The sequence below is a fragment of the Eurosta solidaginis genome, chromosome 3 (genome assembly GCF_040869045.1).
Source record: "Eurosta solidaginis isolate ZX-2024a chromosome 3, ASM4086904v1, whole genome shotgun sequence".
NCBI lineage: Eukaryota > Metazoa > Arthropoda > Insecta > Diptera > Tephritidae > Eurosta > Eurosta solidaginis.
This window is the reverse complement of record NC_090321.1, coordinates 241,420,107-241,437,588: the sequence shown is the minus strand read 5'-3', so window position 1 is coordinate 241,437,588 and position 17,482 is coordinate 241,420,107. Positions and strand designations below refer to the sequence as shown.

General features: G+C 35.1%; 1 protein-coding gene across 13 annotated transcripts in view; it reads left to right on the top strand.

Moving 5' to 3' along the window:
• Src42A (Tyrosine-protein kinase Src42A) overlaps window positions 1-16,863 on the top strand; it is a 261,953-nt gene extending 245,090 nt beyond the window's left edge. For 10 of the 13 annotated variants that reach the window (XM_067775732.1, XM_067775733.1, XM_067775736.1 and 7 more), the window contains exons 4-11: window positions 2,997-3,118; window positions 3,295-3,379; window positions 3,446-3,524; window positions 10,960-11,128; window positions 11,197-11,355; window positions 13,274-13,451; window positions 16,406-16,572; window positions 16,640-16,863. In XM_067775732.1, the coding sequence (XP_067631833.1) occupies window positions 2,997-3,118; window positions 3,295-3,379; window positions 3,446-3,524; window positions 10,960-11,128; window positions 11,197-11,355; window positions 13,274-13,451; window positions 16,406-16,572; window positions 16,640-16,848 (1,168 nt within the window). In that variant the 3' untranslated portion in view covers window positions 16,849-16,863. Of the gene's footprint in view, window positions 1-2,996; window positions 3,119-3,294; window positions 3,380-3,445; window positions 3,525-10,959; window positions 11,129-11,196; window positions 11,356-13,273; window positions 13,452-16,405; window positions 16,573-16,639 lie in introns of those variants that run through there. The other 3 variants (XM_067775737.1, XM_067775730.1, XR_010951292.1) reach the window with 2 other exon arrangements.
• The last annotated feature ends 619 nt before the right edge of the window (window positions 16,864-17,482 follow it).

The following is a 17,482-nucleotide window of genomic DNA, read 5'->3' as shown; positions in this document are numbered from 1 at the left end:
CATATGTATATGTTGGATTTGTGTGCCACACAACCTTACACCTGTTGTATTTTTCACGCTTTGCTGTGAATTTTTACGTTTAAGTGTTGTTGTTGATAAATAAAAAGTAAAAGTGTGAAAAGAAATACAATTAAAAAATAATTTTCACATTGTACTATTAAGGTCAATATTGAAATCTTGGTCATGCGTTGGTTAAACTGGCCGGTCAATAAAGACCTCACAAAGATTGAATGTGACCATAGTGTTCTTGGTCATGCGTGATTCAAAGAATTTTTGACATAAGATCAAAATTCTTTAACATATATCCAATTTGAACTATCAACTCCGAAATTTCACTTTATGAGGTATTTGTAACGGCGATGGTTATACCTGCCGCTGGTAATTGAAAACAGCTTTAAAACTCAAATAATTTGCATTATTTCATAATTGAGTATTGATTACTTATTTCTAAATCTCAGTTTAAGTAAATGATGACCATGTTGTTATATTAAAAAGCAACCAACTACACGCACACATATCCCGTACGACATGAAGACAGATACCGGCGCGTATGCGTAACATTTATTTTTATTATGTGGTATGAAATAGTTTCATACATCAGCGACCACGAAAATTGCAGTGACAGTTTTCACCAATTTAATTCGTCTTTTTTATGTTCGATAATTTAAGAAAAAACGTCTATGAATTTTGTAACTGAATTTGTTTCAGATGTTCTTCCATACGGATGAAAATCTTAAATACCATTCGAAAACTAATTTCTCAAAAACCAACGCGAATTTATAGAGACCTATAACTTGTTCTTTGTTAGACTAATATTGATTGTACTACAAAACTACATACTCAAAAAACGTAAAATTGTTTTTGATTTTTTTCGAGATTTGTTGATGTAGTTTCAGTTACAAAATTTAAACATTATTTTTCTAAAAACATCTGATACCAATTTCACACAGAAGCTTAATGAAACAATTAGGCAAGTTTTCTACATTAAAGCCATTATTGAATTCAATCTTCCATACAAAATACAAACTCCTAATTATCACATTATTGCTTTATTGAATGCCGAATGAAGTCAAAAATCTAGTACGTTTTGCTTGTTTGTAACAAATGATAATAACAAATAAATTATTTTAAATTATTTACAAAAAGTGTGAAAACACCAAAAAATTTAAAAATTTTATTTTCGTTGTAAGTTCAGCAAAAGATAATATAGCTTTTTCAAAAATAGGCACATATTTGGTTAGATGCAACATCTGTGAGAAGTTGCGCATTCATTTTATTTTGATTGTCTCAATAGTTGAAGAGGAAACGGCTGCAATCCACTTAAACTATTTTTTGTAAAAGCTTAATATTTTTTTGGGGCTGCTGACAGATGTCGGTTAATGAAGCAAGTGGCCGTGTGTGAAAAGGAAAACTTAACTATTTCATTAAACAAAATTGTGATTCGATTAAGTCTCTGTGTGCCCAAGCTAAAATCGTGTTAACTTTTATATTGACAGTCAAGCAGCAATTAAGGCAATAATCTCGCATACCACAGCATCTAAATGCGTGTTAGAGTGTAAGCAGTCCCTGGAGAGAATTGGGACAGGGAGAAGCATACATCTATATTGGGTCCCAGGGCATATTGGAATAGATAGGAATGAAAAAGCGGATGAATTAGCTGAAAAGGGCGCATCCCTTGAAGCTTGCTCCGCAGACGTCCCAATTAGACTGGGCGAAATTAAGCGAAGGCGAGAGGTGCACATGATCGACCAAGCAGGAAAGGCGTGGGTTCAAGCGCGCGGCTGTAAAGTGTCGAAGATTATGTGCAGGTCTTACAACCTAAGACTAACAAAGTTGCTTCTATCAATAAAAAGAGAGGACTGTATACTCATGACGTGTATTCTGACTGGACACTGCCTTCTGGCGTCACATGCCTTTAAATTAGGCTTGGTCAGTGATAGCAGATGTAGGAAGTGCGGGCTGGAGGAGGAAACGATCGAGCAGGATCTGTGCTCTTGCCCTGCGCTTGCCAGGCTAAGACTCCAGCTATTAGGAGTGGTACAGCTGTCAGAACTAGAAGCAGCAAGTGGGTTAAATACTAGGAAGCTTCTAGTATTTGCCAAGAGGACGGAGTTATTTTATAACATAGGTCCTGGTTTTTGATAGGGGTTTTCAGTTTAGTCTTTAAAACAAACTTCTGGTAACACTACGGACTTATTCAGTCTATGTGAGGTCCTCATGGACCGGCCAGTTCAACCTAACCTAACATAAGTCTCTGTGTGAAATTGGTATAAAATTATTAAAAGAATTGCTGCTATTTTTCTGTTCGCTGTTGTACATCAGATTACTCTAATAGTTTCTTTTATTATCTAAAAAGCTTTACTCAATAATTTGCAATCTCAAGTCACACACACAAACGCTCATAGCGCTTGTAAACATTTCCCGCTTTTCCTCATAATTTTCAAATGAGATTACGTCATTATTAGCGGAATTTAACTGCGCTTCATTATCGCAGTCACAATAAAATTGTTAACACATTTTATGGCCCAAGCTTGACCGTCAACCTCCATGCCTGCAGCGCTAAAACTAAAGGCGAATTTACATAAACGCTTTGAAAGCGCCATAATATGACAATGAAACGCTTTGGCGCTTTCTTCGCTTTGTAGGAAACAAAGCGTTAATGCAAATCAGCTTTAACCTCTAGCAGTTCATCTCTTCCTCTCACTCTTCCCATCACCCTCTTTAGTCATTCTGTTGCTCTCTCATATCGCTCTCCCTCTCTCACTTGTACTCTTGATATCTCAATTACCATTTTCGGGACCCATTGCATCAATATGCTGTGTATTCATCATTGATTTATCTTGATATTGCAACTATTGGACGTACGACGAATTTTGATTTAACATAAATATTTCCTTGTGTGCCGCTAGGTGGCGAGATCTTCTTTTGTTATTAACTATGGTAAATTATGACTTAATACATTTTTTTCTTTTTCTTTATTTCCTTTCATATTGCAGTTGGTACTTCCGTAAGATAAAACGAATTGAGGCTGAGAAGAAACTTTTACTGCCAGAAAATGAACATGGAGCCTATTTAATACGTGATTCAGAGAGTCGTCATAATGACTATTCGTTATCGGGTGAGTGTGTGACATAAACAATATCAAAATAAAAATAAAAATTCAAAACAATATTAATGATTGAAATGCAATTGGAAAACGCACTTATTGACATTGCATACCATTTTAGAAACATCTTTTTCTATAAGCAATATTAAAGAATAATGCATAAATTTTGCTATTTTTTCAATTGGCAGTACGTGATGGTGACACAGTGAAACATTACCGTATAAGACAATTAGATGAAGGTGGCTTCTTTATAGCGCGTCGCACAACATTCAGGTGAGTTATCTTGTAAACAAATTCAATGTAATATTTTGTTTAATAATTAACCTTTTTTCTATACAGAACACTACAGGAACTTGTTGAACATTATTCCAAGGATTCCGATGGTTTGTGTGTCAATTTATGCAAGCCATGCGTACAGGTGAGTTGTCGATACAACTTGGCACACATACTTTTCCATTTACTACTCACAAGCACATTAACAATCATTACATTTAGTATGTAGATTTTAATGTTTGAGTTACCCAAAAGAGGCATGCACAAATTTACTTACATTAGTGTATCATATATAGTGATTTCTTTATGTTTCTAATTCGTTGTTCTCTTACTTTTCATAAAATTCATTCTCTTTCATATCCTTGCGCTCATAAGTTAAATATGTACTTATATATGCATTTTTTACTTAAAATTTTAACCCCTTTTATATTTTGTTTTTTGTTCTACTCTTGCAATACTTGCCGTAACACTTGTGTGACATTTTTTTTGGTTACTAAATAATACTTGGATAAAATATTTAACTAACAATCTCTAAACACTCACATTTCAACTTGCAAAAAAAAAACAAATTTTAACGAAATAGGCAAATCAATTTGCGGGTATCTTTGAGGTAGGAATTTGTTTTAACTAAATCATCACCATCGACACACATACATATGTACATATATAAAAAACTACCTATACATATATGTCAAACACCGTCAGTCGTCACTCAGCAAGCACCACCTCGTTTACCAAATTAATTGCCTGTAATTGAGCATCGATTAAAAATCTGTTTAATATTGTACATAAGTCCATTATAAATATTTTTTCACTCCGTTCCATTTGTTTTCCTTATTGAATTCAAATTAAACTTAGTATGTCTTCAAGCGTAAAAAAAACATAAATCTTCTCCTCACCTGATCATCCATTCGTTGGTGTTGTTGTGTTTATTTGTTTTATCCTATTCACATCGTTGTGTTGTCTCGTCCCATAATTATTAACTCATTGCTGCCAGCTCTTCATACTTGTTTTTAAAAAATATTGTTTTGTTAGGTAAATTTTTGTATATCATCGCCTTAATACTGGATGAGTGGATGTGCAAAATTGAGCGATTTTAAGAAATTTAATTAGCCTAATAAATTTTTGCATATTATTGTCTACACTAAAACTCAATAACAGAGAAAATGTAATTTTTCAAAATCAATGAACTTTCAAGCTTATTTCTACAGTATTTTCGTTTTCGTTTCTTTTTGGCGTTTTCATGATAAACAACATATCTTCTGTTGATTCGTGATACATATCATAATGTAATGAAGGTGGCGGAAGATTTGACAGCTATCATATCGAACGCCCTTAGCTCCAGTGACCTCCAGGTTGTATTTTGGAAGTACAAGAGAATGGGGGCATAAAAGAGGGCCCCTTTTGAAATAGTACTTAAATTAATACTTTTTAAATAATGATAGAATATAGATGTAACTTGATTTTAGTGCAAGTTTTTGATAAAAACTATGAAATTAAGTTTGCTTTATTCATTTTTGAAACGTATGCAGCTTATCGATGTTACTGGTAATACTCTAGGACAGAGGTCGACTGCTAATACGCTGCCAAAAATGTCGGAAAAGATTTCAAAAGACGTGCTTTGATATCAATAACCTCAAAGTAAAGACCTTACTAATGTCAAGAAATGTTTGCAAAAAAAAAAACTAATTAAATTTTATGCTGAAAGGGGTCCTGCGACAAAAGACTACGGATCGTACTCCTGGTCTTGGAGCGGTTGAGGGTCATTGTTCATATTTAGATACCGGGCCAAAAACGTGTCTTTGGAACACGCTCCTGACAGTTTTGAACGGGTATTAGCAGTCTACCACTGTCCTGTATTATAACTTACTTAATTGACGCTTAACCGTTTAAACGGTTATGGCTGTCCAACAAGGTGCGCCAGCCGCTTCTTGGCTCTGCCAACTGGCGCCAATTGGACACATCAAGGGAGTTTAATTCGTTTTCAACCTGATCCTTCCAGCGGAGTGGTGGAAAAATTTAACAACATACAATAGTATATAAATTACTTTGGATATAAGTTGAAGTTCTGAATTTGAGTCTTTATCGCGTAAACCTGAGAAGTTTCCGCTGTGATATGATTCCTTGTTGGCCACCCACCATTACAATTCGACGCTCATATCAACTGTAGGCAGGGGTTGGGAGCCAATGGCATAATGTAATGATAGAAGGTGGATGAAGATTTGACAGCTGTCATATCGACCGCCCTTAGCTCTAGGTTTTAGGGGGCATAAAAGAAGGGTAAAATAGTAGGAAGGTAATATAGTATTTAATTTCATAAAAAATAAAATAAATGTAAGGCGCGATAACCTCCGAAGAGATCTAAGGCCGAGCTTCTCTTCCAATTTGCGTCGTGCTCCTCTTGATTTTTCCCTACAAATTGGCCGGACGGGACCTACATGTTTTATGCCGACTACGAACGGCATCTGCAAGGCAGATGAGTTTTCACTGAGAGCTTTTCATGGGAGAAATACAATCGGAGCGCTTGCCAGACACTGCCGAGGGGCGACCCCGCTTAGAAAAATTTTCTTCTAATTGAAAAATCTTATTTCTAAAATTTTGATGTTGCTTTGCCCGGGAGTTGAACCCAGGGCATACGGTGTGATAGGCGGAGCACGCTACCATCACACCACGGTGGTACTTTCAAAATAGAGAAAGTAGGTTAGGTTACATGATTGTAGTGAAATTTTACGATAAAAACAATTAAGGATTATGGATCTGAACGAATATCTGATGAAATTTCAAAAGTTCATAAAATCTGAACAATGAGTGGTATGGCATTTATATTATAAAAGCTCCTTGCTGTTAAAATTAAGAAATTTTGAAAACTCCCTTATCCGACAAATCGGTTGCATGCGATATATATCGATTCGGTTTAGACAAATGATTCATCGGGCACCAAAGCATACCCACATATGTATGTATAAGTTGTAATTGATGACTACAATGCCAGAATTAGAAAATAAGGTGTATTTAGTCTCGTCAGACTTTTCAGCCTCTACGAATAGGCCTTTTGCATTCGTTGAGCCTAAATATCTCTGTCGGTGGCCCAGACATGTTCTCATTCAGCATCATGTTTAAAAATAAAAATGTCCACATGTCCGTCTCTCGGTACCAACAAAACGCACAAAGGAAGCTGTAAAAACATATTTAAAACAATTACCATTTGTATTATTTAAACTACAATGCATCTTACCAGCATTTAACGTCTAAAATGTGTAGATTTTAATAATTTTGTTGAATAAACAAAATTATTGTATGAGAATTGTCATAAGTTTGAATAATAGAAAAGTCAACAGAAAACGGAATTTGAGAAAAAAGTGATGCCGTTGTATATTTTTTTAGAAAAAAAGATTTGTAATGTTTTACATACACGTTTTCCATTGAATAAAAAAGGAGTTTTGTGAAGCGACAACATTCTTATTTCTAAGGGCGTTCAAGATGGCGGCGTTAGAGCGAGAAACTGCTTACATCCGCCACCTTCTATAATTCCATCATGATACATATCATGATGAAATTAATATTCAGGTATTCTCCATAGTGTACAAGTACAAGTGTGTTGACTTATCTGTCAAGCATTCTGACAGGCACTCGCTGGATTCGGAATGACAGCGAATTCAAAATAGATACCATTACCGAATGCGCCGAATGATTGAAAAATTGAAAAAGTCGATACGATTGGTAGAGCCTTCCGCGATTTACAACCAGATTGACTGAATTTTGTGTGTGTTAGTGCAGTCGGGTGGCTTCGTGACACACGTATTTGTTGTCGGCTACACGTTGATGAAAATCAAAAATTTTTGATTTTTTCATTTGACGCTAGCTTATTTGATAGTCGCGGGGTGTGATTGACAAAACGCAGTGTTGTATTTAGTTTGTGTCGACATTCAAAATGAACAAGTGCGCGGAAGAACAGCAAATCATATTAAAATTTATTGAAAATTATCAATGTTTAGCAGCTTTATGGAATGTAAAGCTTTTATTATTATTTAATAAAATGTTTATTAATTTTTTTATTATTTAATAAAACTGCTGTAGTTGCAAGTAAAAAAAGTCATCATCCGATGACGGCATATTCACGTCCGAACGCTACGGTTTCTCAATGCAAGTGTTGATTGATGACTTTTTATTTGATAGTCGCGGGGCAAGCGTCAAATACCCGACACGCACACATACAAAAATTCAGTCAATCTGGTTGTAAATCGCAGAAGGCTTGTAGTCAAAAATGTTGTCGTTGAGACCAAAAATGCGACTCTAGACCTGAGATTTCCATCAGGTGAGCGAGGCTGTTTGTAGTTTTGACGTTTATCGCTTAGTGAACACACTTGTATAGGTACACTATGGTATTCTCATCCCGTTGACGTTTTCCCTTATTCTGACAAGTTCTGCATGCATAATTTCGAAGGTTGTCTATCATACAGAACTGCCTTTGAGTTCTACTACGACCGTAGTAGATTTTACTGTACGTTTAGAAATATTATAATTATATAAGCCGCTACTAGAATTGTTCAGCCAAAAAGAGTAACGTAACTTTGTATTCCCTAACAGAATATAGACCAGATTTTGCAGAAAACTAATTTATTTGAAGAATTTGTACGAAAAATTAAGCAATCCAAACTTATTGCTTTTGAAATGCACGTAAATACTGGCATTTAGAGCTGCCGAAAAAGTGAGGTTATGTTGTTGACATCACCTTTATTATTACATCATGATACATATAAAATATATTTTATTGAGAGCCCTTTCTCCAAATTTTATTCAAATATGCCCGATCTCAGAATTTTTTTCTCCACCCAAATTCAGTACCTGCTTCAGTAGCTGATTTTTGAAGCAAATTTTGAGTAAGGGTGTTTTTGAGAAAATGTTCTAAAAGAGCGTTCTCAAACCGACGTCGAGATAATGCAATTTTTCAGTCAGCAATCGGAATGAAATTTCTTCATTTATTAAAATAATTTAAAAAAAAACTCATTAGAACAATGCTTTGTTTAAAGGTGGGTTATTTATTTCTAGAAAATTTACAATAATCATTTTCGAAACATACACGCGCACTTACACACAGATTAAAAAATATACACATAAACATCAATTGGACAGAAGATTATATCAATAGTTCTTGGGTTGTTGAACTTTTAATACACAACTTTGATAAGCTGACGTAGAGTTCACAGATTCTGCGAATTTCACGGAATATGTGATAGACTTCCCAGGAGGAGCGATTTTTGTACGTGTCTATGACTTATAGTGATAGAATAGCAATACGATCTATACCGTACTTCGCAATCATGCTTATCAATAATGGCAATGACCGATCCAACAAACATTTTTGTAACATCAGAATTATTATCTGCAACGTTATAAACCTATATCTCCTTGATTTCTGCTGCTATTTTCTGCCAGATGTCGTAATAAGCTGCAAGTGAAGGAGTTCATATAACCGCCTAACAGTTTAGGGCGATATCTATTTCACAAAAGCAGGAGTCATAATCTCGCTGGCTAATATTATTCCAGCTAATTGCTTCTGTGGTGAGAGCTCTGAATGAATCGGAGATCCAGTTTAGATACTTGCGATTGCGAACGGAACATACATATGTAGATGGTGCTACTGTCAGTCAGTCACTGAGATATCTTCGAACTGTCGTTCTGATTTACTGTTATCTTTCAGTCACACCTACATGAGTATTTGCCCACTATAAGCAAGTCGATCAAATGAATTCTCTTAAATAATAATATTTATTTGCAAATACCGTTCTTCGAACAAAATTAAGTTCCAAAAAGTAACTGGTATGAAAAAAGTAACTGGCTGCAAACAAGTCACCAGTTCTAAAAAATTAACTGATATTAAAGAAAATGTACCAATTCAAAATGCAACTAGCTACTAGAAACGAACCGTTTTCAAAGATGTAGTTGGTCCTTGGAAAGTCACTGATACATATTACCGGTTCCGTTTTTGGTTCTGAACTTTTTTCACATTCTGTTGCTCTATGTTATTCTTACACACTTTTAGCTTTAATAATAAAATGCATTGAAGCTTTAAGCTTTTATCACATTTAGACTAAACTGAAACCAGTGTTTGAAGTCTGTAGCTAGCTCATACGCTCTTCAAATCCCCATCAAACGCAATTTCTATAGTGAGCAAATTTTACGTAATCTAACAAGTTTACGTTAATTATCGATTAGAGAATAATTGTCATCATTCATTGGCACTTAAACGTCTAGGACGTTTCGCAATAACTGATGCCTGGGAGGCTAGAGATTCAGCACTAAGAACTCAGCCTTTAATTTAGAACAGCACGATAAAACCTTCGCATCATCCGTACACGGCCGGTAATTTCGTATACCGAGTTGTGCACGCTTTTGATGTAGTTATGATTTAAACCGTTACTTATCCAGAATTAACCTCTACATGGCTATCGTATGTCATAAATGTATTGTGTCTGTACTGCATGTTGTAAAGTGCTCGCTCTTGTAACGATCTAACCATCTTTTAAATTTTCAATGAAGACAGATTTTCACTTGAAGTGTTTGCTAAACCACTGCTGAGAGCCGACCAGCTTAGGAAAGTATTTTGATGCTGCTTTTAGTGGGGCTTCAACTTTTGTTTTTACAGCGATAAGAAGGACACTCCCCGAAGATTTTGGGGAGTGTTATCGATGCTGATGGTCGTTTGTTGGTTTCAGATCCGGGAACGATTTAATATGACCGCATGAAACCTTCTGGCCATACCGCCCTCCCACCCTCTAGACCCGTGGCGAGCTTGGGGCGCCAGAGCCTCGGCTGTTAAAAAAACAGGATTGGCCACGGGTAAGTGAAGTTGACGATTGTGTTGGAGAAGCTATAAATTGCGCTGGTAACCCCTTGAAAGGGTTACGCTACACAACTCCATGAATCAATTTGGTATATTAGCCGCCTCTTACGACAAGCATACATGCCGTGGGTATATTCTACGCCCCCTAACCCGCTGAGGTTTCAAATCAGGATCTTCCGTGCCGTAAGCGAGCACGCAACCTCCACAGCACCGCGGCTTTTGATTTTAGATATGAGAGAATAACGCTAGCTATGTAATATTCGTTTAGTCGATATCTATGCACCGTTTTAGTTGGGTTTCTTTCGATCTTTGCCTAAGCGTTGCTCCTTTTGAAATTAAAAAATGAGTAAAATAGTTTAAGAGATCAACAGGGAGTTATACAAAATGTCTACGATAAAAGCCCATAAATATGTGTATTTTTAATGCTTATTATCTATTATATATCATTATTATGGAAAGACTATTTGCTATAATCTGAATGGTCTGCTTGATCCTTCCCATATTCAGCACAAAATTAACATAAAATTGTACTTGTACATACATACATACAACTTAATGTGTCCAACGGCACCTAGTATTAGTATACAAGAAAAAAACAAATACAAAACACCCCACTTTCTTACTAAACTAACATAAACAATGTGTAAAACCAGAAGTCCAATATTTAACTTATTTTCCGTCACATAATTATTTACAAAAGCAATGAAATTGAATTTACTTTTATTTCTACATACAGATCGAAAAACCCGTCACCGAAGGTCTATCGCATCGAACACGCGATCAATGGGAGATTGACAGAACTTCACTCAAATTTGTACGTAAATTGGGTTCCGGTCAATTTGGCGAAGTATGGGAAGGTTTGTGGAATAACACCACACCGGTGGCGATTAAAACGCTAAAATCAGGTATTTTATAAATTTTTTTTTTTGCATATCTTGAAACTAACTAATAATCAATTAATTTTTCTACCTAGGCACAATGGATCCAAAAGACTTTTTAGCTGAAGCTCAAATAATGAAAAAGCTGCGTCACACTAAACTCATACAACTTTATGCTGTTTGCACAGTTGAAGAGCCAATTTATATTATTACTGAGTTAATGAAACATGGCTCATTGTTGGAGTACCTGCAAGGTGCGCTATTATTTTGTTGATTCATACCTATACCTATTCAAGTATTTTCTATTGTATTTTACCGCTATAGACTCATTGCTTTCACAATTCACGTTTATGCATATGCATTTATTCACATATTCATTTTCATACTCAGCTGAGCAGACCCCACAGAGTATATTAATATTGTTCGCATAACGGTAATCCGCAACGGCATAAACTAATCGAGATAGATATAAACTTCTATATATCAAAATGATCTGGGCGAAAAAAGAAATTCATTTAGCTATGCCCGTCTGTCCGTCCGTAAACACGATAACTTGAGTAAATTTTGAGGTATCTTTATGAAATTTGGTATGTAAGTTCCTGGGCACTCATCTCAGATCGATTTTTAAAATGAACGAAATCGGACGATACCACGCCCACTTTTTCGATATCGAAAATTTCGAAAAACAGAAAAAATGCGATAATTCATTACCAAAGACGGATGAAGTTTTTAGTACGTGGGTTGACCTTATGACGCAGAATAGAAAATTAGTAAAATTTTGGACAATGAGCGTGGCACCGCCCACTTTTAAAAGAAGGTAATTTAAAAGTTTTGCAAGCTGTAATTTGGCAGTCGTTGAAGATATCATGATGAAATTCGGCAGGAACGTTACTCCTAATACTATATGTGTGCTAAATAAAAATTTGTAAAATCGGATGATGAACCCGCCCACTTTAAAAAAAAAAAAATTTTATCAAAAAATTTAATATCTTTACCGTATATATGTAAAGTATGTCAACATTCAACTCCAGTAATGATATGGTGCAACAAAATACAAAAATAAAAGAAAATTTCAAAGAGGGCGTGGCTCCGCCCTTTTTCATTTATTCTGTCTAGAATACTTTTAATGCCATAAGTCGAACAAAAATTTACCAATCCTTGTGAAATTTGGTAAGGGCATAGCTTCTATGTCGGTAGCTGTTTTTTGTGAAAATGGACGAAATCGGTTGAAGCCACGACCAGTTTTTATACACGGTCGACCGTCTGCCCTTCCTCTTGGCCGTTAACACGATAACTTAAGCAAAAATCGATATATCTGTACTAAACTTAGTTCACGTACTTCTCTGAACTCACTTTATCTTGGTATTAAAAATGGGCGAAATCCGACTATGACCACGCCCACTTTTTCGATATCGAAAATTTCGAAAAATGAAAAAAATGCCATAATTCTATACCAAATACAAAAAAGGGATGAAACATGGTGATTGAATAGGTGTTTTGATTCAAAATATAACTTTGGAAAAAACTTTGCAAAATTGGTGTGACACCTACTATATTAAGTAGAAGGAAATGAAAAAGTTCTGCAGGGCGAAATAAAAAGCCCTTGGAATCATGGCAGGAATACTGTTCGTGGTATTACATATGTATATAAATAAATTAGCGGTACCCGACAAATGATGTTCTGGGTCACCCTGTTCCACATTTTGGTCCATATCTCGAAAACGCCTTCACATATACAACTAAGGGCCACTCCCTTTTAAAACCCTCATTCATACCTTTAATTTGATACCCATATCGTACAAACACATTATAAAGTCATCCCTGGTCCACCTTCATGGCGATATCTCGAAAAGGCGTCCACCTATAGAACTATGGCCCACTCCCTTCTAAAATACTCTTTAATACCTTCCATTTGATACCCATGTCATACAAACACATTCCAGGGTTACCCTAGGTTTATTTTCCTACATGGTGATTTTCCCTTATTTGTCTCCAAAGCTCTCAGCTGAGTATGTAATGTTCGGTTAGACCCGAAATTAGCCTTCCTTATTTGTTTAAACTTTTTGTAAATACCTTACATACATACATATACATATGTACATTAGCTTGTAGCTTTGTCATTGCGTTACATTTGCGAGTTATTGTAATGTGCAGTTGAAAAATAATTTATAGTACTTGCAGGCAAGGGACGCAGTCTTAAAATGGCAATACTCATCGATATGGCCGCACAAATTGCCGCTGGTATGGCTTATTTAGAGCAACAAAATTATATACATAGAGACTTGGCAGCGCGTAATGTGTTGGTGGGCGATAATAATGTAGTTAAAATTGCCGATTTCGGTTTGGCGAGGTGAGTGTAAAACGGTGCTGTTTGTCTAATAGCTTTGACAATTATTGTTATTAAGCTAATCGTTTAATATGCAAAATGAAAATCAACAAGCGTAGCAAAATGTAATTGAGTGTGTTATTGAGTTATTGTTAAACAGTTAGATTTGTTAACGTTTTTACATTTTGTTTATTTTTTGTGTGCCGATAGCAAATATATTTTATGCTTGATCACATTAGCTACAGCTCTGGATTAATGCATTTAAGCACTTTTGATGGTTATACTTGTTTTATTTTTGTTGAGATAAAAATTTGTTGAGATGACAAATATGCAGTGAATGTTGAAGGCCTGGTCCAGATATAGAAACGGTGCGCTCTGGTACCAGCGTCTATGGTATCAACCAAAGCGTGTTGATGAGGATTTCATATTACCACGTCGAACTTTTAGGCTACCTACGGAGGTGGATGACATTGAGTTGGACAATTTGAAATTGCAATTCTGAGATCAAATTATGCAATATTGGGATTAACAGAAATAAATCTTTTGGGCATGACTGTTCATAATGCAAAAGAAGAACTACTAAGAAACTGAAGAAATGCATTGCTTATCTTTAACAGCTGTTTCTCGCAATTTCTTTTTTGAGTTATAAGCCACCTTTTCATAGACCGGGTCACATATATTATTTGTAATTGCTGTTTTTATGTACGGGTCCCTTTTTCGCCCTTATTTGGAATCCAAATCTATATATAACGTTTTGGTTGTAAAGATGGAGATTCGGGCTATTAGCGAGCTGTGGGCAATTTTGGACGTAATGCTCCATAAACAAAAATAAACAATTGTGAGCACACAAAGAAATCTATTTGTACTATGGCACTATTGTGATTAATTGTACTGCATTACCGGCGGTTCTTACCGTACGCCAACGCAACTTAAGTTTTAATTGATTTATAGAACAGCTGATTTCTGTTGATATTTGATAAGAGACTTCACTTCGTTTTGTAACGTCGTCGCGTCAAGTTCGTTTTTCCCCACAACTCAACCGCGTGCTATAAAAGGACGCTATTCATGTGGTTGAGAATAAAATGGCGAATAGTACGGGAATCGAAATGACAAAAAAATTAAATTACGCATAAGTATTCAAAACCATGAAAGTAACATTTGAAAAACTGAAAAATGTATCGTACTTGGAGTAAACCATTAAATCGGAATGCATCTAAATATATAGTAGTCTCAATTACGCTGAAACCTACGCACATGGTTCTGGCCTTAGTGTATTACCTGTGTGTTGGTGGAGCAACTGTACAGCAATCTAAAGACATCAAACTTCTGAAAGATTTCACAAAATAAGGATTAGTTTTGGCGTTATAGCTTGTAAGTAAGCCGGGCCAAGGTAGTCTTTCATTCAAATAAATGAATGGAAGCAACTTAAAACTACAAACAAACAAACAAACAAACAAAATGATAAGAGACTTTTATATTGGTTGCGCAAGATGCGCACCGGTCCGGCTGGTATAAATAAATAAGGTTTCAAAAACACACTCAATTCTCAAAAGCTCTTAATATCTTTGAAATCTGGTACAGCTTTCACAAAAAAAAAAAACTACACTATTTCAAATTCGTATTGTTCTCATTGTTATAGCAACAGTATTGAACATTTTCAATACTCTCTTTTGTTCAAGGCTACTCGAATTGAAATGAAAAGATTTGATCGATAATAGAAAATTTTAAAAGTCCAGATATCAAATTCGAGAAAAAATTTCGAAATCGAAAACTGGAGTTTTCGTAGGAATTGAAATCTGAAAATTCGCTGGTTAATAGAAAGCTTTAATAACTTTAGAAATCGGATCGAAAATTTATCGAAATCGAAAACTGGAGTAATGCTGTAAGGTTTTGGGATAACAACCCTATAAATTAAATTCGAAAAAATGTTTCGAAATTGAAATCTAGAGTAAAGCTGTTACGGATTAAATTAAATTTTTAATTAATTTATTTTTTTGATTTATTAAATTCAAAAAACGGTCAACAAAACGAAATATGTTTATTCGAAAAACTTTTCACATTTGAATTCGGTTATTGAAATAGAATTGAATTTGATTATTGTATTTAATAAGAGATGAATATACTTTTTTTTTAATGCTAAACGTTTTTTGGTTTATGTGTTTTTCGAAAATCCTATTTTTTCGAAAGAAATCTATTAAAAAAGCTGCAGCAAGGCTATTAGGCTTTTGATGGGAATCAAAAAGACTAAAACTGTTTTTTAGTTTCTCTTTTTAACCTACAAGATATTTGATTTCGAATTTTCGAAAAATATTCGAAATTTGAATTTGATAACATTTTTTATGCTAAAAAAATCATTGGCCTGAGTTTTTCATAAATTACTATCAACCATTCCAAAAAAAGGTTTTTTCGATTCCTCACAGGGATAAAGAGTCATACTAAAGTTTTTAGCCCTTTTGGTTTTATATTGTGTTTTAAATTTTTTCAAATTTGCAAATTCAAGACCATTGACAGAGCGTATCAAAATCATTTTTTTTTTTATTTAAACGATTATTTGTTCTGAAATTGTTGTTCGTCAGTAGTGAAAAATGCCGCAAAATTTCAAATAAAGGAATAAAGAACAAAATTCGAAAATTTGTACAACAATTTTCGGACGAATAGTGATAAGCATTTTTCATTTTCGAAAAATCTTCAAATTCAAAAAAAGTTGTATGAAATAAGTTCCGGTCTTCGTGAACTGAGAAAAATCTGCAAAAAGAAAGCAATTTCGATCTTCGAAACCAATAAGTATAGCGTCAAAAAACGCAACGGAAAATTAAATTTTTTGCTTAGCGCTCCATCTTTTCCAAAAAATGTATTTTAAATTGTGAAATCGAATTTTAGAACTCTGAATTAAATATAATGTTGGAATTTAGACTTATATTTCGAAAACTTGTATTAAGTTAAATTTTATTCATTCATTTTCTATCTACTAATTTCAGACTTATCAAAGAGGATGAGTATGAAGCACGAGTCGGCGCACGTTTCCCAATAAAATGGACAGCACCCGAAGCGGCCAATTATAGCAAATTCTCGATTAAGTCTGATGTATGGAGTTTCGGCATTTTACTCACAGAGTTAGTGACATATGGACGTATACCATATCCAGGTAAATTAAAAAAAAATTGTTTGTTTTATAGCACGCTCACACGCCATTTTCTCTGGAATTTTCTCAGGTATGACAAATGCTGAAGTATTGACACAAGTCGAACATGGCTATCGTATGCCCGCACCACCCAATTGCGAACCACGCCTATACGAAATAATGCTTGAGTGCTGGCACAAAGATCCAATGCGGCGACCCACATTCGAAACATTGCAATGGAAATTGGAAGATTTCTACACATCAGATCAGAGTGATTATAAGGAGGCGCAGGCTTACTGATAAATGCTTTACACTTCCAACAGCACGTCTCACATTAGCGATAACATGAAGAAACAACATCTGCTACAACAACAACCACATAATAATTGCCAACAACAACAACAACGCCACAGGAACAACAACATCCACAATAATATAATAATACATAATAATGTGAATATGATTAAGATGAGTCGTAGTAATATTAGTATGTTGCCAATTGGTGGTGCTACAACAACTTTAGAAGCAGCAGCAGCAGCAAGCAAAGCAGCCGCAACTGCAGCAAAGTTGACAGTAAAAGCTTCGAAAGCGAAAAAAGCGGCAGCGGCGGCGGCAGCAACAGCGATGGCCAACATAGCTGAGGGCGGCGATGGTGGTGCTAAGGCATTGCAAGTAATAGCAAATACAACAAATGCAACTACAACAACAACAACGACAACAGCACAAACAACAACCACAAAAGTGAAAACAATAAAGCCAATACCAAAGTTGCGTCACCATGTGTCTAGCAACAAAAGCAACAATCGGCATGGCAGCAGCAGCAGCAAAACAACAATGAAGCAAAGCAATTTAAAGCATCTTCCCAAATTGGACAATTGAAGACTATAAACAATTTATTCATGACATTCATTTAGGAAATGATTTCAAATTGAAA